Raw genomic sequence first — 25,639 nt, 5'->3', positions numbered from 1 at the left:
CCCAGGGTTTAATTTGCTTGGGAGCCACTCTCCCACACTGGATTATGAGTCCCTAAAGGACAGGGATCTCTTATTCATCTCTCTTCCCAGTGCTGTAACTGACATGTAATAGCCGTCCGATAATTATTTGTTGAATTAATACAAGAGCAAGCAGACATGTTGAATTAATAATGCCTAACTTCACAAACAGAACATATTTACTGTGGTTAAAAACATGTATCCTAGAAAAACCTCTGGAAGGATACAGAGAAATTGATAACAGTGGTTTGCCTTGGGGGAAGGAAACTAGGTGGTTAGAGGATAGGAGAGGGGGAGAGAGAGAGCCTTTTCACCAGATATCCTATAGTACATCTTGAATTTTGTGCCACATGCATGTATTATAGCATTATAGACCCAAAACTAGTCTAATTTAATATTTGTGCATGTGGCAAAACAAACACATATCAAATAATTTCTTACTTTTCTTGCAAACATTTTAGATTGTTGGTAGAAGTTTATGATTCAGTTGTCCTTTGTTACCAATATCCTCTCTCATCTGGGTTTCATTTCGGTCTAGAGTTATATTGTTGTTCAGAAACTGGGCTATGCCTGAGATGGCAAATAAGGACCCACTGAACTGTGTTGAAACCTTCAAATCTTAACAAATAGTTTGAAGCCAGAGTGGCTGAACAACAGTCCCTTCTCTCTACCCTGGCCTCATTTCTACCTTTGAGGTCTTGAGGGATTAGCTGGTTGGGCAAAAATCTGATCACTGAGAACCCAGCATGCAGGATTTTTAAATTCTTGCAAGGGCTGTGCGTGTGTTGGCTTCCAGGTCTGGAGTTTAGAAGTATATTTAGATCAGGCAAAAAGTGGTGGATCAGGCAGTATGTAAATTTGGCATCCTATGTATGATGTAATTAGAATTATAGGTGCAACCAAATTCATATGGTTCTCTTTTCCCAGTGTCAGAGTGGTTAGTGATGTATTGGTCTGAGTTATCCTTTATAAGGTAGCCTAAACATGTCTTTCATTCCAGAGGTTCTGTTTCTGCACCATTTTGTGCTGTTGGTATAAGAATCTTAAGTATACTTCTAACGTGGATGGACCCTAGAGAGAGTAAGTGCTGTAATGAAAGTGCTGCAAGTATGAATCCCAGTTAAGCTAGCCACATGATTTTACCTCTCCGAATGTCTTAATTGACAAAATGGGGATAATATGACTAATCTCATAGGACTCCCCCCATAGGATTTTTAAAGGATTAAATTAAGTATGATTGGTAAAGCACCTGTCACATAATAGGAATTCAACAAATGCTAGTTCCCTTTCCACTGCCCTGAATAACTTATTAGTTTATCTAGATAACAGATGTTTTTGCATAGTGAAGTGCAGCTATGTTAAATTCCTAGTATTGAATGTGTGAGAGACGTAAGTCACTCTTCCTGAAAAAAATTTTCCTTGTTCCTTGTCAGTAACTTACTTGTTTTTTCTTACTGCACACCATAATGAGTGTTTCTCAAGGTTAAAATCTTACATCACTTGGATTTTGTCATATGATATTATCTTTGATTCCCTTTTACTAAAATATGCATACAAATTCTTATGATAATTAAAAGTACATTTTAAAAAATGAAAAACGAACACCTTTCACAACAAGAAGAATGTTTATTTGGGAATTTTTTGCTTATCCACATGGGAAGAACTCTTGAAACACCACAGAAAAAAAAATGATGCTAATCTGACTTCTAAATTAAAATATTAGAATCCTAAAAACATAGCTTCAAAAGATTTGTGCTTTAAGGTGGCAAAGGCAACCTATACTTACTTCTCAAGTCAGTTCTTTTTCCCCCTGGCATTTTAAAACATGTTAATCCAGGCCCACTCATAAACCTCAGCAGCAGGGGATCATTGTTGATTGGTTTATTATGGGCAGACCAAACTGGTTTTAACTGAGCAGAGGAAGTTAATTATCGAATGTTTTAGTTGGCTCCAACAATGAATAACCAGTTCTTGTTGGACATCGTCTTAACTCACCATGCGACATTATAAGAATGGGGGGGCGGGGGGAGGTGGGGGAAGGGAAATCGACCATCAGAATCTGCAATGCGGGAATTTGCTGGGACCGCTCTAATCTGTTTCCCAGGTTGTTCGAACCAGTTCAAGAGCAGTTAAACAAGGTTATGTAAGTGACATGTGATGTAGCCCAAAATAGTGACTGCAAACACAGGCTGCTGTTGCTGGGCAGTTGTCAACTGCTTAAAAAAAAAAAAAAATCTTGCAGCAGGACAACAAATGGATCTTTAAAAATGAGAAAGAGATTTAAGCACAAAGTTAATTTTAAAAGGGATTTGGAGAAATTGCCTTTCTGATACTGAAAATAAATGATTTTTTTTAAAATAGGGAAACTTACGTTGTACCTAAGGTCTGGTTATTCTAGAGTATCCACCAGGGGTAGTTAGTGAAGAAGGCTTGCAACAAGTTTGGTGCTTTATAGTTCCCATATTTGAATGAACAGCAGCAACAATCAAACTGTCGGCTCTGGCATATAACGAATTATTAAGCAATAGATCATTCAGAGAGTGATAAATATCAAACTATTTTTATAAGTTACTGTCCTTTTTATTTAAATACTTTTGTATGTTCAGGATATGAAAAAGAAAACATTTCACATAACATAGGGAGCATAAAAATAAGGTTTTAAAGGAAAACAAGATTCAGTGGTGAAATTTGTTCAAGATTGTTTATTAGACAGAAAACAAAAACACCAGAAGAGGGTTTAAACTATGCCTTCACTGTCATCAACATTTGGATTCCCATAATGACCACATTCCCTGGGTTCCCTGCCTTTTAATGAGCTCCAGATCTGGGAAAGCAGGAATTAAGGAGTGAAATACAGAGGAAGTGGGATGAGGGGGAACCTTAGGGCCTTTGTTAGGATTCAAGCTCAGGAGCTCACTCTGTATGTGTCCGTATTTGTGAGATCTGAATCTCAGGGACTCTGGTGTTAACTCTGTCTTTCTCCATCTCTAAGGGACCTGTAAAATAGCACATTTCCCCACCCAGATTCTGAACAAATTGAGTTATAAAACAAAGGAGTGGCTGGTGGAAGATAAAACATCAATATTTGGGGGTAAATAAGTTGAAGTATATGACTTAGTGATAAGAGCCAAAGGGACCTGGTCGTCTGAGCCCCCACATTAGGTACAGGCAAGGAAACAGCTAGATCAGGACAGGCCTACCCAAGACTGGAGGCTGAGCACCTGCTCCCAGAGGGAGCTGTCCCACAAGAGGACGAAGCCACTGTGGAGGCAGGCAAGCCAGATTAATTCTTCTCAAATGTACTAATGAAAGCAGACTGAGTAAAGGGGATGGAGAGAGGCCTGTAATATAGCATCTTGGAGCTTCCTCCCCCTGGAAAAAAAGGTCAGGTCAAGGGTGGGCAGAGGTGTTCCCCACTGGGAGGCTCAATCTGAGGCCCCAGCACTGCCTCTCTGTGGGGACAGGAAGGAATCTGGGTACTGTGGTGGGAGCAAAATGTCAATGTTCAGTGTTTTGATTTTTCATATTCAGTCCCCCATATGTAAAAGGCTATGTTGCCAATGTGTGATAAGTCAGTTTTTTAAAAGACAAAATTTGAGGCCTTCTGTTCGTAAGATGTAATTCAAGCACCTCCTTCTCTGCAAATCCTTCTTTAAAGATTCTCAAGGGTATTTGTAGGTGTCTGCTGTGCTTTCAGGGCTTCCAGAACCTGGTTCTTTTCATGTCTCGTATCTAACTCTCCCTGAGAACCTCAGTGTCTTGCTTGATAAAAGGGTACTACCCTGATGATCAGCCATGTGTATGGAGGGATAGAATGTTTTCCAGATACAGGTAGAGGAGTAGGACACTGATGGGGAGGTGAAGGAGGTATGTGGATCCATAGATGTCATAGAACATGAAATTAGTGGCACCAGAGAAAAACAGAAATGAGACTGCCTTCTAAGATTTAAAAGAAAAGTAATGGGGGAGATATGCCAGAAGTGCTGCCACCACCCATGACCAAGCATCAGCCAGGGTTGGCAGGCAGAGGAGACGGTGCCTGCTGACTACAGTCTATAGTTGAGGATATCTGTAGCAATGGTGTTTGTGATTCAGGAGCAACCTATATGTCTGTACCTGCGAACAGAGATACAACCAGGCAAAGGACCAATCTTCTGAGTTCTTTTACTTGTTAAAATAAACCATAAGCATATTGTCCTTCACATCCATAATAGGAACAATACATGCAATAATAAAAACACCAAAACTAAAACCACCGATAAACATAATCCAGTGTTATTAGGTTAGATGCCTCTGACCAAGCTTTGGTTCCTTTTTCTGAAATGGTCGTAACTTTTGCTAAGCACATCTTTGAGTTCTGACCTGCCCACCTCCCCTCCCTGTGACACACTGGCTCAACTCACATTAAATACGGAGCTTATAAGAGCTTGGACTTGAGAGTTTAAGCAGTGAAGGGCCCTAGAAGGCCTTTAAGCAGATGATGTCATAATCAGATCTGTCAGATCTGTGATTCAGGGGGAGGACTGCAGGCTGTACGGAAGAGGGGGAAACTTCTGGGGAGGCCCAGGACCCTAAGAGCCTGCCCTAGAGGCCGCAGTTTCCTGTGGAGTGCCTCCCACGCCACTGATGGGTACAGATGGAGGGAAACACCAGGGATACCCCTTAGCTTCATTTCAACCAAAACAGTTCTCTTTCTTTTTTTAACCTATTGATGTCTGTGTGAGAGTTTTTTTAATTTAATAACTTTTAAATTGAAGTTAGAATCATTTGACTTAGAAGTGGTGAATTAGCAGAGGCAGGTAGACTACTTACAAGTCCATTGAAATTATACTGATAATATGCAGTAATACATGATAATAGTAATAATGATAATCACACAAATACAGCGATAACAGCTACCATTCATTTTATCCTTACTGCGTAGCAGTGACTATTTTCAGTGCTTTATGTGGTATATTATTTTCATGATAACTCATGAGATAGGCACCTTTATAATTCTTGTTTAACAAGTCAGGAAACTGATATATGAAAAGGTTAAGTAACTTCTCTAAAGTCCGATAGTAACAGGGATTCAAACTCCATAATTCAGAAGTTTAACCAAGAGATCCTGCAATGAAGAAAGGACTGATGGATATAGATAGAACTCAAAAGACACTTAGAAGGGAGAATCATCAGTACTTTGCCAGCCCTTGAATGTAGAGGATTCTGGGGAGAAGCCGTGTAAACCATGGATAACTTGCAGCTTCTAGTTCATACAACTGCTTGTAGCTTTAAAATTGGGCATATAGCAGGTGGGAAGGGGGCTGTGTGGGGGTGGGGAAGTGACATTTGATTGGTGAACAGGGAGGGATTGAAGTGTCAGAGACATTCGGGTGGGAACATTCAGTGAACAGGTAGATGCATGGGGCTGAAACCCAGAAGAAAGGAAGGGGCACTGGAGCCTGCAGGGCACTGGCGGCCTCTGGAAATGGCCGGGCTACCAGACTGTGTGGATACTGTCTGTTCCTCCTCTGTACCCATCCTGCCTGTGAAGTAATATATAAAAATAAGAGATATGGAGAGAAATAATACAAGGAAGTTACAACTTTCCAGAATCTTATCCCATGCCTATCCCAGACCACTTGCTTACTGAACACTTAACTGTGTCTCAGCCTTCCCTGGGCTAATTCTTTGTGTGGAACACCTGTACATCTGTCCTTTCCATGTTTCATTGTATGAACATTCCTCTAGAACATTCCTTAAGGCTTACCCCAGATGCTTTCCTTCTCTATAAGGACTGATTCATCTCCCAGCTCCAGTATGATCCCTTCCTTCTTTAAAGTCGGAACATATCAAGACCCATGATATATCTTTTTTTTAAGTTCAGAGGTACATGTACAGGTTTGTTATATAGGTAGATGTATCTTAATCATTTCAATATCCCCAACCTCATCCTAACCCCTTGAATATAAGGTCTTGGAAGAAATGGACTATGTTCTATTTTTTTATATTCTGCCTTAAAAATCTTTGTGGAGGCCGGGCGCAGTGGCTCAAGCCTGTAATCCCAGCACTTTGGGAGGCCGAGACGGGCGGATCATGAGGTCAGGAGATCGAGACCATCCTGGCGAACACGGTGAAACCCCGTCTCTACTAAAAAATACAAAAAAACTAGCCGGGCGAGGTGGCGGGCGCCTGTAGTCCCAGCTACTCGGGAGGCTGAGGCAGGAGAATGGCGTGAACCCGGGAGGCGGAGCTTGCAGTGAGCTGAGATCCGGCCACTGCACTCCAGCCTGGGTGACAGAGCCAGACTCCATCTCAAAAAAAAAAAAATAAATAAAAATAAAAATAAAAATCTTTGTGGAATGGAATTAACTCATTGTCTGGGAACACATGTTAGATCCTAGAACCTCTTTTTCTTGTTTTCCGAGGGCCTTGCTCCTCAACCTGCCTGTCTGTAAATATCAGTTACCTCTGCCTTCTCTCATCCACAGGGGTGCAGTTTCCCTCAAGGCTCCCGGCAAAATGGAATTCAGTCTCCCAGGCTCACCTTTGCTTCTGCCCCTGAGTGTATGTGCCTACTTAAAGAGTCTTGATGTTAAGTAATATATAAAAATAAGAGATATCGAGAGAAATAATACCAGGAAGTTATAACTTTCCAGAATCTTATCCCATGCCTATAGTCTTGGGCCCTAGTCTAGAATTCTTAGCTGAGTTGCAAACAGATAGGACAATCCTGGCTTTTTATCCTGTGTTTACCCTAAAGATATAGTTCAACACACTCCTATCCTTGCCAGCTTTCAGAAAAAAAGCTAAAGACTTGAAGATGGGTTCAGAGCTGAATGGTGTTTGCCTTGGCCCAAGTGGACTCTTTTCATCTAGAGGCCTTCATACTCAAAGGTGACATTCTGCTCCCACAGGATGCTCTTTACTCACTTAACATTCATTAAGAGTTGATTTTTGTTCTTTGGATTTTCTCATCCTACTTTTTTTTTCTTTTCTTTTCTTTTTTTTTTTTTTTTTTTTTTGTAGACGGAGTCTTGCTCTGTCGCCTAGGCTGGAGTGTAGTGGTGTGATCTTGGCTCACTGCAAGCTCCCCCTTCTAGGTTCACACCATTCTCCTGCTTCAGCCTCCTGAGTAGCTGGGACTACAGGTGCCCACCACCACGCCCAGCTAATTTTTTGTATTTTTAGTAGAAACGGGGTTTCACCATGTTAGCCAGGATGGTCTCGATCTCCTGACCTCGTGATCCACCCACATCAGCCTCCCAAAGTGCTGGGATTACAGGCGTGAGCCACCGTGCCTGGCCCCATTTTTTTTAAGTGAGCTTCATCACTACCGCCTCTATCACCTTTAATTTTTTTTTTTTTTAGTTCTTTCTTCAGGCCAGGCTTTGTGCTTCTTGCTTTTTGTGTAGTATATTATTCATTTGAAACCATTTAACAATATAGAAAGTAGGCATTACTCTTTGCATTTTATAGATCAAGATACCAATGCTCAGAAGCATTGAGCCACTTGGCTGAGGCTCTGATAGCTCCTTATTGACTGAGGCAGGATTGAGACCCAGATGGACCCTGGTTGTGAAGCTGGTTCCTTTTTATCGTGCTTTCTCCTCCCTGCCCTTCGTTTTTCTACTTTTCTGTTCTTATGCTATTGATTCTTAGAGAACTGCATGTCACATAATCTGTATTTTCTCAGTTGGGACCAGGCCAAGTATAACAAAAAGTTGCTTCTTGATTTCAAAATAATTGAAAATTGTAAAAGACAACTTTTATTGAATGCAATAACTTTTAAAATAATGAGATTAACTTTTAAACAGTTACTGAATTATTCTACAGTTAAAAACAATACCATAGTTTAAAACAATAGAAAAAAATGATACCTCTGATTTATTTTTAAACTCAACTTTGTTATTGTTAAGTCCATAAAGCATTTTTGCTTTTATTTTCCCTTTAATTTAGTTCATCTAGTTTTCCTATAAGTCTTTGAATTTGTGTTACACGTGCACTAACTGACCTAAGCATCCTGGTACTTCATCCAAGTTTATCCTAACCTTGAAAGCTTTCTGTCTTCTAGAATGGCTGCCTTGTGCCCAAAAAGCTGCCCCAACCTTAACCAGGAGGTACACTGAACTTGAGTACACAGATGGATGGATAACTAAAGTTCTCTGAGTCCTACTGGACAGATTTTGGTTGTGTGTTGTGTTGGTTTAATATGAATTAAAGAATGAGACACACATTATATATTTGTGTAGGTGTAATTTAAATTTTTAATGTTTACACAACTAAAAATACAAACGACAAAATTTTCTGAAAATGACATGTCTGCAACAGTCTCTTACAACTCTCCTATCCTATTTGTGGAAGATGAAATATTGTTCTGGGGAGAAAATTATCCTGGGTTGTTACAGTAACAAATTTTTGAAGGGTATTTATTTTTTTAAATCCTTCTAGAACAATCCTGGCATTTGAAAGTCTCTGTTTTTGAACACCCAAAGGAGAAAATCTTCCAATGTGTTCATAAGACAGCGGCCATTTTTTTCCATTCTGTATGCCTACAATCTAAAAGTTTTAGTTACATTTACTGAAAATTCATAGAGTGAATCTTAGACTACAGCCAACCAACCCTTATGCAAATGATTCGTGACCTTGCAACATATTGGAGGTTCCCTATAAATACTTGTTGAATTAAAACAAATTTAAATTACGTTTAGTTATTTCTTTGAACTTTAAAGTTTACTCAGTTCAGTGTGTATTAAAGATGAAATCTGTGGTTTTGTATTCAATCTCATAATATGCAAAAGGCACAGAATGTCAATTGTGGGTAGAAACGCTGGCTGGTAGAGTATGCTTCACTCAACATTCTGTTGCTTCTCATTTCCAAAGAGCACCTTCAATGTATTATTAGACCAACAGTAAATTATATTGCAAATCAGTATTTAGAAAACCCTCTCCTGGTCTTGAGGCACAGCAATATTATCAGACTTTCTAAATTCTATTTCCAACTCTACCTTTTTGGGAAGTCACTTTATCAATTCTAGTATGAGTTTCTTCTGGTGAATAGCAGCAATAATAATCTCACCTATGTCATAGGGTTGTTGCATGGGTTAGCTAAGAACTCTAATGTGGCATTAAAATTTTGTTTTAGAAGTGGAAACCTCTCTAAGGTGCTGTACAACGTCATGAAATGTTATATTTATCAGTTACCATTTTTACCATGGATATTGATTGCCTTTGTGTAATTATCTATGCCTACCCATATTCATTAAGAGCCTTCAATTTTTAGAAAAGGCATTAGATTATTATAATGGTAGGGTTTCATTTCTTCACTTTGATAGATTTCCCTCTGCTGTTACTATTGTTTTATTGTTATTATTACTAAGATTTACAATAATGTTAGAGAATATACTTTAGATTAAATTATTTTAATTACATTAAGTGATGCACATTATTTTTATTGAGTATTTACTGTAATTTACTTAGTAATTCTTAAATCAAGGGAACATGATGGTACTACACTGGAGTGCTTTGGAGCCTGTTCACTACTTTGCAGTAAACAGTGGGCCTCCCTCTCTCCTTTTCATTAACCCATGACTCTTCAGGCTTCACTCTCCAGTTTGTGCTCACCCACCATATGATCTCACCTAGTTTTATGGCTTAAAATAACATCCGTGAGCTGATTATATATGTAGCCCAGCCCTCTTCCTAACCACAGACCTGATGCCTCCACTTGGATGCCCATCAGGTTTCTCTGACTTGCCATGCCCAAGACTGAGTGCGGTCATTCCTCATAAACCATTGGCTCCTTCTGTCTTCCCCTTTTTAACTAATGACAGTTCCCTTTTTCTACTTGTTTAGCCTAAGAATCTTAAGACGTCCTTAACTCCTCATTTCCTCTGGTCTGTCAGCAAACCCTTGCAGCTCTACTTTCAGAATACATCTAGAATCTCACCACTGCCACTGCTACCACAATGACCCAGCCCACTTTCCTCTCTCCCCTAGGTTACAATAATTGCCTCCTACCCCTGGTCTCTTTAGTTCTGTCTTTAGTCCACTGCAGTCAGTTTCAACACAGCAGCCAGAGTGATGCTGTGAAATGTAAATCACATCAAGTGACTCCTCTGCTCAAAGCCCTCTAGTCTAGTGGCTTCATCTCAGAGTAAAGGCCAAAGTCTTGAATATGACCTCTAAAGACCTATGTGATGTGGCTCACATTAGCTGTTTATCTCTATCTTTTCTTACTCTCTACTCATTCTCTTCTGCTCCTTCACCCTGGTGTCCCTGCTATTCCTAGAACATGCCAAGTAATCAGTCTTCACCTTCCTCCCTACCACATTTGCTTTTCCTTCTTTCTGGTATATGTTCTCTCCTAGATGTACACACAGTTAGATGGAAGGATTTATAGGGCTGATGGATCTATAGACCTTTATTTAAAAATCACCTTGCACGTTCCCTTCATTTTTCTCCCTAGTGCTTATTACTATCTAACGTCTTACACATTTTATCTAATTACTTTGTCTAATGTGTCTCCCCCAAATCTAATGAAAGTTAAGAGCAGAGGCTTTTGTCTGTCTTGTTCATCACTGTATCCCTAGTGCCTCTAGTAGTGCCTACTACCCAGTGGGTGTTTAGTAAATATTTTTGAATAAATACTAATAAAGCTAGACTACAATTTCATATTTTGCCAATAGATGCCACTCTCTAAGCCTGTGCTGTGCCCACATCTGATTTTTTTTAGTTCCAGATTTTGTTTTACAGAATGGAATAGTTTAACATTTCCAATTGTGTAATTTGAAAGTGAAATTACTGTGAAATCCCAGTGAAGTCACATGTATAAATGGTGGGCAGGCATAGCAGCTTAAACAGCTGCAGTAGGGCTTTTGTTTAGATTGATGCTGTTGTGACGTCTACAGGAAATGTGCACTATTGCCTGAACCCATGCAGCTATCAAAAAATTCAAACAATGGAGAAATATGGCTGTACTTATATGAGAACATGTTTGGAAATAAGTGTAATGTTATCATGTGTAATCTAAAGTCTCAGCTGCATTAAGCTGACCATCTCCTCCTCTATATTATCCACAAATCATGTATTTTTACTTTTTTGAGGAAGAGATTTCAAGGCAGGAAAGAAGTAGTTTTATATTCTGAGTATACATATTAATGTTTTCTACTAGTATACTCTATTTTAACAGTTACTTTTTATTATTTCAATCAGGGCAACACAACTATTTATGTGCTGGAAGAAATGATTGCATCATTGATAAGATTCGACGAAAGAATTGTCCTGCTTGCAGACTTCAGAAATGTCTTCAAGCTGGAATGAATCTAGGAGGTAAGTTTTGTATTTGTAGTTTAATAAGAATTGTTAATAGGTAATGCAGCACCACTCAGATCTCAGTAGTCTCGAAATTGAAAACGAAGCCAACAGGGAGCAAAGTTTCTGAAAATCCAATGAGTTCTGTTTTCGTGCTAAAACATTTTAGGAGAGAAATATTTATTAGCTGGAGTCAAAAAGAGGTATGTTTTATGGCTATAGTTCTAGTGAATTTTTCAAGCCTGAATTTGCTAAGTTTCAAGAACTGGGCACTTAACAAAAAACAAAAAAAAAAAATGAATGACTTTTATATAAACCCATAGTTAATAGTTTTTATTGCCACATCTGTTTAGAAATTAGACCTATATGTGATAACATTACCCACATAGGAGTACATACCTAACTTTAGAGGTAAATGTAATAAAGATATATATGAAAAAAGCTTTGAAATGTTATAGAGGCTCACTAAAAGACGGGGAGAGGGTAAAAAACTAGAACCAGTTCAAAAGTATACAACATCCATGGATAGGAAGACTCAGCATCCTTAAGATATAAATTTTCCCTAAGTTAATTTGCAAATATAGTATAATTCTAAGAAAAATACAAATTGATTATTCGAAATCCCTAAAGAATAGCCAGGAATATTCTAGAAAAGACAAATAATGAGAGGAACTAGCTCTACCAGATAGGAAAGTATACTATAGCTACAATAATTAAAATAATCTGTGATATTTGGTTATCGATTGTTAGATTAACAGAAGGTCAAGAAATAGATCCAAATAATATAGGAATTTTGCACATAATAAAACTGACATTTCAGATCAGTGGGGGGATGGGAGATTATTCAATAGAAAATACAACTGTGACAATTGGATGACCATCTGGAAAACAAGAAAGTTGAATACCACCTCTTAACTATACTCCAGAATAAATGCTGATGCGTCAAAGATTTAAACTTAGAAAAATAGCCACAGAAGTACTAAAAGAAAACATGAATTTTTGTTAATACTCTCCAAGTAGAGAAGACCTTTCCAAATCCCACTATCTGTGGGTTTCATATTGCAAATTCAACCAGCTATGAATTGAAAACATTTGGTTTAAAAAATAAAAATACAAAAATACAAAATTTGAAATACAATGTAACATATATATCTATATAACATAGCATTCACATTGTATTAGGTATTATAAGTCATCTGTAGATGATTTAACGTATACTAGAGGTTGTGCAAAGGTTATGTGCAATACTGGATTCAGGGGGTCATGGTGGACAGGAGGCAGGACTAGATTGCAGCTCCAGAAAAAGCAGCATGTGGAGGCTTGCATTGTAAATTTTAGCCCCAGATCCACTGCAAGAACAAACCAGCAATCCCAAGAGGACCCACAGACCCTCTGAAGGAAGCGGACTGCTCCCGTAGGACCTGGGAGACGCCCTAGCTACTGTGAGTCCCCCAACTGCAGAAGTGGGAAAGGGAGACCCTCCTCTCCTGAACACACACCCTACTGGAGAAGCTGAAGGTCTGTTTGTGGGAGAAGTTTCTGACTTTACCTGGAGCTGAGTCAAGTTAGAGAGCCCAGCAAAATACAGGGGTAGAAGAAGCAGCAGTAAGGTCCTGGGAGCTCACTGGGTCCCCAAGCAGCCCATTCCTGCCTGGCACCACAGGGATCCATCAGGAGGGTGGCCAAAGGAGCAAGGGGTAAAACTCCAGAGGGAGAAGGAATTCTCTAGCTGAACTTTGTAACAATTTGAACAGGGCGAGAAGCCTCCTTGCCAGAACTCCGGGGAGGGCCCAAATCAGGCCTGCAGACTTCACAGGCAGGGGGAGAACTAAAGCCCTTTTCTGTGGCAGCTGGGAGGCAGATAGCCTTGGGCAAGTTTTCAAACCCCTCTTGCCTTCTCCCTGGAAACAGACTCGGGGCTGTTGGGGTGGCTCGGTGGGAATGAAACCAGCCCTTCAGTTTGCCTGGGAGCAGGATGAGGCCTGTGACTGCCGGCTTTCCCCCACTTCCCTGACAACCTGCATGACTCAGCAGAGGCAGCCATAATCTTGCTTGGTACACAACTCCAGTGACCTGGGAATCTCACCCCCACCCCCTACAGCAGCCACAGCAAGACCCACCCAAGGAGAGTCTGAGCTCAGACACGCCTAGCCATGCTCCCACCTGACCGTCCCTCCCTATCCACCCTGGTAGCAGAAGACAAAGGGCACATACTCTTGGGAGTTCTTGGGCCCCACCCATCACAGTTCCCTCAGCACACTACTGCAACTGATGATTTCTGGAAATCGCCACCTCCTGGCCGGAGGCCAATCAGCACAAAAACAGAGCATTAAACTACCAAAGCTAAGAATCCTCACGGGGTCCATTGCACCTTCACCACCTCCACTGGAATAAGTGCTGGTATTCACACCTGAGAAACCCATAGACAGTTCACATCACAGGACTCTGTGCAGACAACCCCCAGTGCCAGCCTGGAGCCAGGTAGATTTGCTGGGTGGCTAGAAGAGAGACAACAATCACTGCAGTTTGGCTCACAGGAAGCCACATCCATAGGAAAAGGGGGAGAGTGCTACATCAAGGGAACACCCTGTGGGACAAAAGAATCTGAACAGCAGCTTTCAGCCCTAGACCTTCCCTCTGACAGAGCCTACACAAATGAGAAGAAACAAGAAAACCAACCCTGGTAATATGACAAAACAAGGCTCTTCAACACCCCAGAAAATCATACAAGTGCACCAGCAATGGATCCAAACCAAGAAGAAATCCCTGATTTACCTCAAAAAGAATTCAAGAGGTTAGTTATTAAGCTAATCAGGGAGGGATCAGAGAACGGCAAAGCCCAATCTGAGGAAATGCAAAAAATGATACAAGAAGTAAATGGAGAAATATTCGTGGAAATAGATAGCTTAAAGGAAAAAAAAAAAAACAATCAAAAATTCTAGAAACTTTGGACACACTTTTAGAAATGTGAAATGCTCTGGAAAGTCTGCGCAATAGAATTAACAAATGGAAGAAAGAAATTCAAAGCTCAAATACAAGGTCTTTGAATTAACTCAGTCCAACAAAGACAAAGAAAAAAGAATGAGAAAATATGAACAAAGCCTCCAAGAAGTCTGGGATTAAGTTAAATAACCAAATGTAAGAATAATTGGTGTACCTGGGGAAGAAGAGAATTCTAAAAGCCTGGAAAGCATATTTGGGGGAATAATTGAGGAAAACTTCCCCAGCCTTGCAAGAGACTTCAACATCCAAATATAAGAAGCCCAAAGAACACCCAGGAAATTCATCACAGAAAGATCATCGCCTAGGCACATTGTCATCAGGTTATCCAAAGTTAAGACAAAGGAAAGAATCTTAAGAGCTGTGAGACAGAAGCACCAGGTAACCTATAAAGGAAAACCTATCAGATTACTGACAGCAGATTTCTCAGAAGAAACCCTAAAAGCTAGAAGGGATTAGGGACCTATCTTCAGGCTTCTCGAACAAAACAGTTATCAGCCAAAAATTTTGTATCCATTGAAACTAAGTATCACATATGAAGGAAAGATACAGCCATTTCCAGACAAACAAGTGCTGAGAGAATTCGCCACCACCAAAAGAACTGCTAAAAGGATCTCTAAATCTTAAAACAAATCCTGGAAATACATCAAAAAGAACCTCTTTAAAGCATAAATCATACAGATCTATAAAACAAAACAAAAAAAAAGTTAAAAACCAACAACAAGAAAACCAAAGTACAAAGGCAACAAAGAGCATGATGAATGCAACAGTACTTCACATTTCAATAACAACATTGAATGTAAGCGGCCTAAATGCTCCACTTAAAAGATGCAGAACCGCAGAATGGATAAAAACTTACCAACCAACCATCTGCTGCCTTCAGGAGACTCACCTAACACGTAAGGACTCACATAAACTTAAAGTAAGGGGGTGTAAAAGGCATTTCATGCAAATGGACATCAAAAGCGAACAGGGGTCGCTATTCTTTTATCAGACAAAACAAACTTTAAAGCAACAGTGATTAAAAGAGACAAAGAGGGACAGTATATAATGATAAAAGACTATGTCCAACAGGAAGACATCACAGACCTAAACATATATGCATCTAACACTGGAGCTCCCAAATTTATAAAACAATTACTAATAGACCTAAGAAATGAGATAGTGACACAATAATAGTGGGGAACTTCAATACTCCACTGACAGCACTAGACAGGTCATCAAGACAGAACGTCAGCCAAGAAACAATGGATTTAAACTATACCTTGGAACAAATGGACTTAACAGATGTATACAGAACATTCCATCCAATAACTGCAGAATACACATTCTATTCAACAGCACATGGAACTTTCTTCAAGATAGACCGTATGATAGGCCATAAAACAAGCCTCAGTAAATTTAAGAAAATTGAAATTATATCAAGCACTCTCTTAGACCGCAGTGGAATAAAATTGGAAATCAACTCCAAAAGAAACCTTCAAAACCATACAAATACATGGAAATTAACCTGCTCCTGAATGAGCATTGGGTCAAAAACAAAATCAAGATGGAAATTTAAAAATTATTCGAACTGAATGACAGTAATGACACAACCTATCAAAACCTCTGAGATACAGCAAAAGGAATACTAAGATGAAAGTTCATAGTCCTAAATAACTACATCAAAAAGTCTGAAAGAACACAAACAATCTAAGGTCACACCTCAAAGAACTAGAGAAACAAGAACAAACCAAACCCAAACCCAGCAGAAGAAAGGAAATAACCAAGATCAGAGCAGAACTAAATGAAATTGAAACAAACAATACAAAAAAATGAAACCAAAAGCTGGTTCTTTGAAAAGATAAATAAAATTGATAGACCATTAGCAACATTAACCAAGAAGAGAGAAAATCCAAATAACCTCACTAAGCAGCAAAACAGGATATATTAAAACTGACACCACTGAAATACAAAAGGTCATTCAAAGCTACTGTGAACGCCTTTGCACACATAAACTAGAAAACCTAGAAGAGATGGATAAAGTCCTGGAAAAATACAACCCTCCTATCTTAAATCTGGAAAAATTAGATATCCTGAGCAGACCAATAACAAGCAGATTAAAATGGTAACTAGAAGGACTGAAATGGTAACTAAAAAATTATCAACAAAAAAAAGTCCAGGACCAGATGGATTCACAGCAAAATTCTATCAGACATTCAAAGAATTGGTACCAATCCTTTTGACAGTATTCTACAAGAGAAAGAAAGAAGGAACCCTCCCTAATTCATCACCCTAATACCAAAACCAGGAAAGAACATAAGCAAAAAAAGAAAACTACAGACTGATATCCTCGATGAACATAGATGCTAAAATTCTTAACAAAATACTAGCTAACCGAATCCAACAACATATCAAAAAGATAATCCACCATGATTAACTGGGTTTCATACCAGGCATGCAGGGATGGTTTAACATATGCAAGTCAATAAATGTGATATGCTACATAAATATAATTAAAACAAAAAATCACATGATCATCTCAATAAATGCAAAAAAAATGCATAAAACAAAATCCAGCATCCCTTTATGATTAAAACTCTCAGCCAGGCATGCTGGCTCACACCTGTAATGCCAACACTTTGGGAGACCGAGGTAGGAGTATCACCTGAGGTTAGGAGCTCAAGAACAACCTGGCCAACATGGCAAAACCCCGTCTCTACTAAAAATGCAAAAATTAGCCAGGTGTGGTGGCATGCACCTGTAGTCTCAGCTACTTGGGGAGGCTGAGGCAGGAGAATCGCTTGAACCCAGGAGGCGGAGGTTGCAACGAGCCAAGATCGCGCCACTGCACTTCAGCCTGGGCAACAGAGCGAGACTCCATCTAAAAAAAAAATCTCTCAGCAAAATCGACATGCAAGGGATATACCTTTATGTAGTGAAAGCCATCTGTGACAAACCCACAGCCAACATAATGCTGAATTGGGAAAAGTTGAAAGCATTCCCTCTGAGAACTGGAACAAGACAAGGATGCCCACTGTCACCACTCCTCTTCAACGTAGTCCTAGAAGTCCTAGCCAGAGTAGACAAGAGAAATAAACAAACAGTATCCAAATTAGTAAAGAGGAAGTCAGACTGTTACTGTTTGCTGATGATATGATCGTTTACCTTGAAAACCCTACGGACCCCTCTAGAAAGCTCCAGAACTGATGGAAGAATTCAGCAAAGTCTCTGGATACAAGAATAATCTACGCAAATCAGTAATTCTTCTATACACCAACAGCAGCCAAGCAGAGAATCAAATCAAGAACTTATCCCCTTTTACAATACCTGCAAAAAAATGAAATAAAATATGTAGGAATATATCTAAGAAAGGAGTCTAAAGACCTCTACAAGGAGAACTACAAAACACTGCTGAAAGAAATCATAGACAACACAAACAAATGGAAACACATCCCATGCTCATGGATGGGTAGAATCAATATTGTGAAAATGACCATACTGCCAAAAGTAATCTACAAATTCAGTGCAATCCCCGTCAGAATACCACCATCATTTTTTGCAGAATTAGAAAAAACAATTCTGAAATTCATATGGAACTGAAAAAGAGCTTACATAGTCAAAGCAAGACTAAGCCAAAAGAACAAACCTGGAGGCATCCTACTACCTGATTTCAAACTATACTATAAGGCCATAGTTACCAAAACGGCGTAGTACTGGTATAAAAATAGGTATGTAGACCAGTGGAACAGAGTAGAGAACCCAGAAATAAACCCAAATACTTACAGCCAACTGTTCTTTGACAAATAAACAAAAACATAAAGTGGGGAAAGGACATTTCAACAAATGGTGCTGGGATAATTGTCTGGCCACATGTAGGAGAATGAAACTGGATCCTCATCCCTCACCTTATACAAGAATCAACTGAAGATGGATTAAGGACTTAAAACCTAATACCTGAAACTATAAAAATTCCAGAGGACAACATTGGAAAAACCCCTTCTAGACATTGGCTTAGGCAAGGATTTCATGACCAAGAACCCAAAAGCAAATGCAATAAAAACAAATATAAATTGTTGGGACCTTATTAAACTAAAGAGCTTTGCACAGCAAAAGCAACAGTCAGCAGAGGAAACAGACAACAGAGTCAGCAGAGTAAACAGACAACCCACAGAGTGGGAGAAAATTTTCTGTACATCTGACAAAGGGCTAATACACAGAATCTACAATGAACTCAAATAAATCAATAAGAAAAAAAATCCCATCAAAAAGTAGGCTAAGGACATGAATAGACAATTCTCAAAAGAAGATATACGAATGGCCAACAAACATATGAAAAAATGCTCAACATCACTAATGATCAGGGAAATGCAAATCGAAACCAAAATGTAATACCACCTTACTCCTGCAAGAATGGCCATAATAAAAAAATCAAAAAACAGTAGATGTTGGCATGGATGCAGTAAACAGGGAACACTTCTACGCTGCTGGTGGGAATGTAAAGTAATACAGCCACCGTGGAAAACAGTGTGGAGATTCCTTAAAGAACTAAAAGTAGAACTACCATTTGATCTAGCAATCCCACTACTGGGTATCTACCCAGAGGAACAGAAGTCATTATTCAAAAAATATACTTTCACACGCATGTTTATATCAGCACAATTCACAATTGTGAAATTGTGGAACCAACCCAAATGCCCATCAATCAATGAGTGGATAAAGAAACTGTAGTGTATGTGTGTGTTTGTGTGTGTGTGTGTGTATGTGTGTGTGTGTGTGTGTGTATGATGGAATACTATGCAGCCATAAAAAGGAATGAATTAACAGCATTTACAGTGCCTAGATGAGATTGGAGACTATTATTCTAAGTGATGTAACTCAAGAATGGAAAACCAAACATTGTATGTTGTCACTGATATGTGGGAGCTAAGCTAGGAGGATGCAAAGGCGTAAGAATGATACAATGGACTCTGGGGACTTGGGGGGAAGAGTGGGACGGGGGTAAGGGATAAAAGACTACAAAAGTGGTACAGTGCATACCGCTTGGATGATGGGTGCACCAAAATCTCACAAATCACCACTAAAGAACTTATTCATGTAACCAAATACCACCTGTACCCCAATAATTTATGGGGGAAAAATAGATTATGTGTGATACTGTGCCATTTTATATAAGATACCTGAGAATTCATGGATTTTGATATCTCAGAGCAGGGGATGCGTTTTCCAATCCCCTGAGGATACTGAAAGATGACTATGTGAAATAAACTCAGAAGCTATTAAAGCAAAAAATCGAGAAAATGAACATTACTTACAAATCAAATATTACTGTAAAGGCCTTAAACAACATGAAACTGGAGGAAATACAACTTATAGACAAGGGTTAATTTTTCTCACAGATAAAGAGCTCCTATAATTTTATAAGAAAATAAAACACAACTCATTAAAAAACAGGTAAAGGATATGAACAGAACAATTGCAGATAAAAGAAATACAATTCATTCTTGAAACACATGAAAAGATTCTAAATCTAATCATTATAATAGAAATGCAAATTAAAAATGTAATGAGATATAATTTTTTTGACAAGGATAAAACATTTTTATGACACTGTTTGATGAGAGTATGGAAATAAAGTTAAAGTCATTGATGATCTCCTGCATTTCAGGTGGGAGAATAAATTGGTGCAACCCCTATGGAGAGCAATTTGGCTATTTCAATAAAATGTTAAAAGGCACATACCCTTGGACTCAACAATTCCACTTTTAGGAATTTATCCTACGTATATTCTTGCAGTGTTAGAAATGATCTCTACATAAAATACTCATTGTAGCATTGGTAAATATCAGAAATTTATTAAATATTCATCTGTTGAAGATGGATTAAATAAATTACAGAATACTCTTCAGACATTAATAAAAATAAAGGGAACTCTGTATGTACTAATATGGACTGATCTCCCAATTAGTATTTAGTGAAAAAAATAAGGTTGTAAAGTAGATATACAAAATATAGCATACATAATATATACATAATATAGCATACAAAATATGCTATTTTAGAAAGCATATTGTATAGAACATTTCTGGAATGTTATATGAGATGCTTGTAGTGGTGGTTGTCTCTACAGAGAGGACTTGGGTAGCTGGAAGATGCAATAAGAAGGAAAACTAATTGTCACTAGATCCTTCTGTGCCTTTGAATTTTGTATTGTGATGGAAGCATGTGTTGTGTACACATAGTACCTGTTTTAAAAAATGTAGTGGAAAAAACTAATTAAATGAGACTTCGTCTTCTTTGCTTTGATCAATGAATTAACTGGCTGGCTAATCAGGATGAAGGAGTAAAGAGGACTCCTATAGAGCAGAGCAGCTCCTAGAAATCGAGGGAACAGTGAGCTTGGCCTCACTGCTAATGTGAGGACATGCTCCAAGCACCAACACCAAATCAGACAGAGGGCCACACTGGCTAAGAGGGCAGGCCCTGGAACCAGACTGTGGATGGGAGCCCTTGCTCTGCCACTCACTGAACTTGTAACCTCAGGCAAGTTATCCTTTCTTTGTGCTCCAGTTTCTTTTTCCTCACATTGCATTGATCAGCATACCTACCTCTCAGACTGTGATGAGATTTGATGAGTAAATGTATGGTGAAAAGAAAGCGATCGCTGAGTGGGTGTTGGTTGGCAGTGGTGGAGGTGGTGAATGTGGGGTGGGTCATTGTGGCTTCCATAGTGCTTTCACACATTATCTCATTTTATCCTGCCAACCTCTGAATCCCCAGCAAAGGTATTATGGCCCCATGTTTTGGTAATGGTGGGCCTCTGGTGCCCAGAGAAGTTATGTGACTTGCCCAGGCAGTGAGATAATTAAACTAGATCTTGAACTTCTGAGCTCCTTTTCTGGTGTCTCTAGCGCACCACGAAGTCCCCTTGTCTGATATTGGAATCATTACAGATGTGGCCCAAAAGATTACCCTCTGTAGTACGTGAGCGAGAATCAGAAGAGATTATTGATCATTTAAAATCTAGATGACAAGGGTACAGCCACTGGTTGTAAAGTGAACTGAATCTCTTTTGTAAAATCCATCAGCTGATTTCTTTTTTAAAAAGCACATGCTAGGAAGGTATGTTTTAATGTATCTGTATCTAACGTGTAGAGTACTTTACAAATAACATATATTACATAAAATATATAAATGTTATTGTAAATATGTATATGATATGTATAGTCTTATTCATGCTGTAATATATGGTTACTGTTGGTTACTAGAAAAAGAAAATGCCTATCCTTATCATTTTTTTTTTTTTTTTTTTGACACGGAGTCTTGCTCTTGTCACCCGGGCTGGAGTGCAATGGCACAATCTCGGCTCACTGCAACCTCTGCCTACTGGGTTCAAGAGATTCTCCTGCCTCAGCCTCCCGAATAGCTGGGATTATAGGCGCCCACCACTACACCAGGCTAATTTGTGTGTGTGTGTGTATTTTTAGTAGAGTTGGGGTTTTGCCATGTTGGCCAGGCTGGTCTCGAACTCCTGACCTCGTGATCCGCCCACCTTGGCCTCCCAAAGTGCTGGGATTACAGGTGTGAGCTACCTACACCCAGCCTATCCTTATCATTCTTACCTCATAGAGTATTCTAAGGATTAACTGAGTCAGTAACTTAAAACAGGATTTCTTAATGTCTGCACAGTTGACATTTTGGGCCTGATAGTTCTTGTTGTAGAGAACTGTCCTGTGCATAGTAGGGTGTTTATCAGTGTCCCTGGTCTCTACGTACTAGACACTTGCAGCAGTTCACTCTCCTCCAGCTGTGACTACTAAAAATGTCTCCAGACTTTGCCAAATGTCCCCTTGGGGCCATTGAGCACTACTGGTTTAGCAATAATAGTAAGAAAGTATTAGGTATTAGTTTCTATCGAACTATATATTCCATCAGAGGAGGAATTGGTGTTTGTGTTTTTGATGCCTTATCCTCAATGACTGCAACAGTACGGGGCACAAAGTTTGTTGTTCACTGGTTGTTGATTGAATACGTGAATAAACAGTTGGCATTTTTGAGGGCTTGCCATGCTCTGAGCACTCTGCTGAGCCCATTTTATGCACCGTCCCACTTAAGCCTCACAGCAGCACTATAAGATTCATACTCTTCATGTGTCCATTTTACAAGCGAGTTAATGGCATGGAGGTTAAAAATCATCATCACTGGTCATCAGAGAAATGCAAATCAAAACCACAATGAGATACCATCTCACACCAGTTAGAATGGCTATCACTGAAAAGTCAGGAAACAACAGATGCTGGAGAGGTGTGGAGAAATGGGAACACTTTTACACTGTTGGTGGGAGTGGAAACTAGTTCAACCATTGTGGAAGACAGTGTGGCGATTCCTCAAGGATCTAGAACTAGAAATACCATTTGACCCAGCAATCCCATTACTGGGTATTTACTCAAAGGATTATAAATCATGCTACTTTAAAGACACATGCACACGTATGTTTATTGCAGCACTATTCACAATAGCAAAGACTTGGAACCAACCCAAATGTCCATCAATGATAGACTGGATTAAGAAAATGTGGCACATATACACCATGGAATACTGTGCAGCCCTAAAAAAGGATAAGTTCATGTCATTTGCAGGGACATGGATGCAGCTGGAAACCATCATTCTCAGCAAGCTATCGCAAGGACAGAAAACCAAACACCACATGTTCTCACTCATAGGTGGGAATTGAACAATGAAAACACTTGGACACAGAGTGGGGAACATCACACACTGGGGCCTGTTGTGGGGTGGGGGGGCAGGGGGAAGGATAGCGTTATGAGAAATACCTAATGTAAATGGCGACTTGATGGGTGCAGCAAACCAACATGACACATATATACCTATTTAACAAACCTGCACGTTGTGCACATGTACCCTAGAACTTAAAGTATAATAATAATAATAATAATAATAATAAGCTGGCTCAAGGCCACCAAACCAGAGAGTAGCAGAGCCAGAACCCAGATCTCTGTTCCTGGTGGCAAAGCCTATGCGCGGCCGCACTCCGCAGGTCCCCTGTAGGCAGAGCGGCTCAGCTATCTTTTAAAGACAGCCATGGTACAAGTGTTTAGCTGGCATCCGCAGTTATCTATAAGTGAGGTTTGGCACAGTATGTGATACAAAATTCACATAATTTGTTACTGGTTTTTGCATATACAGGCTAGGTTTTATGGGTTTTGGTAAAAAAATCTTGCTGAAAAAAGCTCACTCTGAATCTTGAGATCATTTAAAAAAGGAGGTGAGTCAAAAATGGGCAGAGTGAAAACTGGTATTTATGAAAGCAATATTTACTTTAGGCTTAAGTTACAATTTAACCACTCTGGTTCATGAATTAAATAATTAACTTTTATTAGTTGTCCAGTTGTATACATTGTAATTTTTTTTCTTTTATGATTTACTTCGAAGTCTTGCTTTTAGTTTCAACTTGGGAAAAAGAAACACCAGCAATCTTACATTTAAAAAAGATAATGTGAAGTTTAACTTCAAATGTGAAGCAATTTCTAAAATTCAAAACGTGAAAACCCTTTTATGCGTGTTTCGATCTCACTGCTATTTTCCTAGCAAAGCAAAGTGGTCCAGTTTCTTTTACCTGCCTTCTTCTTTACTATCTCTTTTGAGAAGTAAGGCAGATGGCAACATAGTGTAATACTTGGAAGACCTTTTCTTTTAGCAAATGGTCATGACTCCTGGAATAAAAGCCAAAATACTAGAGAATATTTTTTTCCTATCCGATCAGTTGGTTAGCATGCAGTCCTAATCGTGTCCCCAAACTGGCCTCTCCTTTAGAATGTGGGAGGAAGAAAGAATGAAGAGTGCATAGATTTGTGTCTCTCAGAAATTAAAGCTATAGAATGTGCCTCTTCTCATTTCTCTAGACCCGCTCCCTCCTTCCTGCCACAAGTACTATTCTTTTTCCTTAAAATCCTGCTGGGCTGTAGGCAGCATGCAAAGGAAAATACAGCAGAAGATGTGAGAATGTTAACAGAGAAATTGAAAGGAAAATAACAGTTCTTTGGCCCTAAGCTGAGCCTGTCACTCTTGGTATAGCCCATATTAGTGGATCTAAAAAAGCCCGGTGGCTCTCTGTACATGAGAATTTTCTGCTTGTATAGCTTTTTTCAAAGGAATTAATTCACTTCACTTTTACCAGTGTTCTGAAGGGAGTGGTCTATACATGCCTTTTAGAGCTTTTTCTAAAATATGTAAAGCATAGCACTAAAGTTAGCCAGCCCTTAGACCAAGAATGAGTCCTTTGAAGGGTTTCTAGCTTGACTGCCCCCTGGCCATAGAATATAGAGGGGATCATAGAGTTTTTCCATATTCCAGTCCTCCCATTTTACAGATGAGGAATTGGGAGTCCAAGATGGTATCATTAGAGACTTGAAAAATACTAAGGATCCTAATCAGTCCTTTTCCCTTCTTTCTAAACTACCCCTCTCACTTCACATTTTGATAGGACTCTAAGTCCTCTTTCACATTCCTTTAGTGAAGACACTAAAATACTAAAATCATGCTTCCTGTAACTTTAAAAAGGTAGACTTTACAAACCACAGTATATTTCTGAAACTGGTTCATAATTCTGGTTTCAATGTACTTCCAACAAGTATCTGTAGTTTTCCTTAATCCCAGAAATCGCTTTACTCAGTTTGGCAGGATCCTGTAAAGGTGGCCATATCATGTCCCCCTTTCCCTCTTAGAGTGGGGCACCTCACAGGAAAAGCGAGAAGGATCTAAGACACAGGAAGCAGGAGCAACAGCAGACATCATGGTTGCTTTTGAGAGTTGGAGAGAAGGCAGCTAGGGGAAGAGGGAAGGGAAACAATGCCGATACTGGGAATCATTCACTAAAACAGATGCTCTTGTGCGTTACTGATAACAGTGGAACCACAGTGGGGAAAATACTTATGTTAGAATATATCCACATAATGCAATATTAACGGACCAATAAAATTATGTCCATGAAAATTTATAACAACATAGAAGAGCCTCTGAAAAAAGAAACTAATAATACAAAATTAATATGCAAAATTATTTAGGTTACTTACTCTGTGATTACGACCACACTAAAAGGTTTGCACGAGTCAAAAGATTAGAAGGAAATGTTAGAACACCAAGGATGGTTTGCTAGTGAAGTAACATTATGACTGCATTTTTTTCTTATCTCCTTTCTAGTTTATTAACAATATGAGCATATTTTATAAAATTTAAAGAAAAAAGCTCATAATTTTGAACCAAAAAGAGAAGCATTAACACTAACAATGTTAGTCAGCAGAAGAGGTAAAGACACACAGGTGGCCAAAGGAGT

At 39.1% G+C, this 25,639-nt stretch overlaps 1 protein-coding gene across 4 annotated transcripts in view; it reads left to right on the top strand.

The window, feature by feature from the left end:
* Positions 1-25,639, top strand: part of NR3C2 (nuclear receptor subfamily 3 group C member 2) — a 374,118-nt gene that overhangs the window by 246,153 nt on the left and 102,326 nt on the right. For all 4 annotated transcript variants that reach the window (XM_025385317.1, XM_025385315.1, XM_025385314.1 and 1 more), the window contains exon 4: positions 11,212-11,328. In XM_025385317.1, coding sequence (XP_025241102.1) covers positions 11,212-11,328 — 117 coding nt within the window. The remainder of the gene's footprint in view (positions 1-11,211; positions 11,329-25,639) is intronic.

Source organism: Theropithecus gelada, chromosome 5, assembly GCF_003255815.1.
Source record: "Theropithecus gelada isolate Dixy chromosome 5, Tgel_1.0, whole genome shotgun sequence".
In the NCBI taxonomy this organism is placed as follows: Eukaryota; Metazoa; Chordata; class Mammalia; order Primates; family Cercopithecidae; genus Theropithecus; species Theropithecus gelada.
The sequence above is the reverse complement of the archived record's forward strand: the minus strand, read 5'-3'. Positions and strand labels throughout refer to the sequence as shown.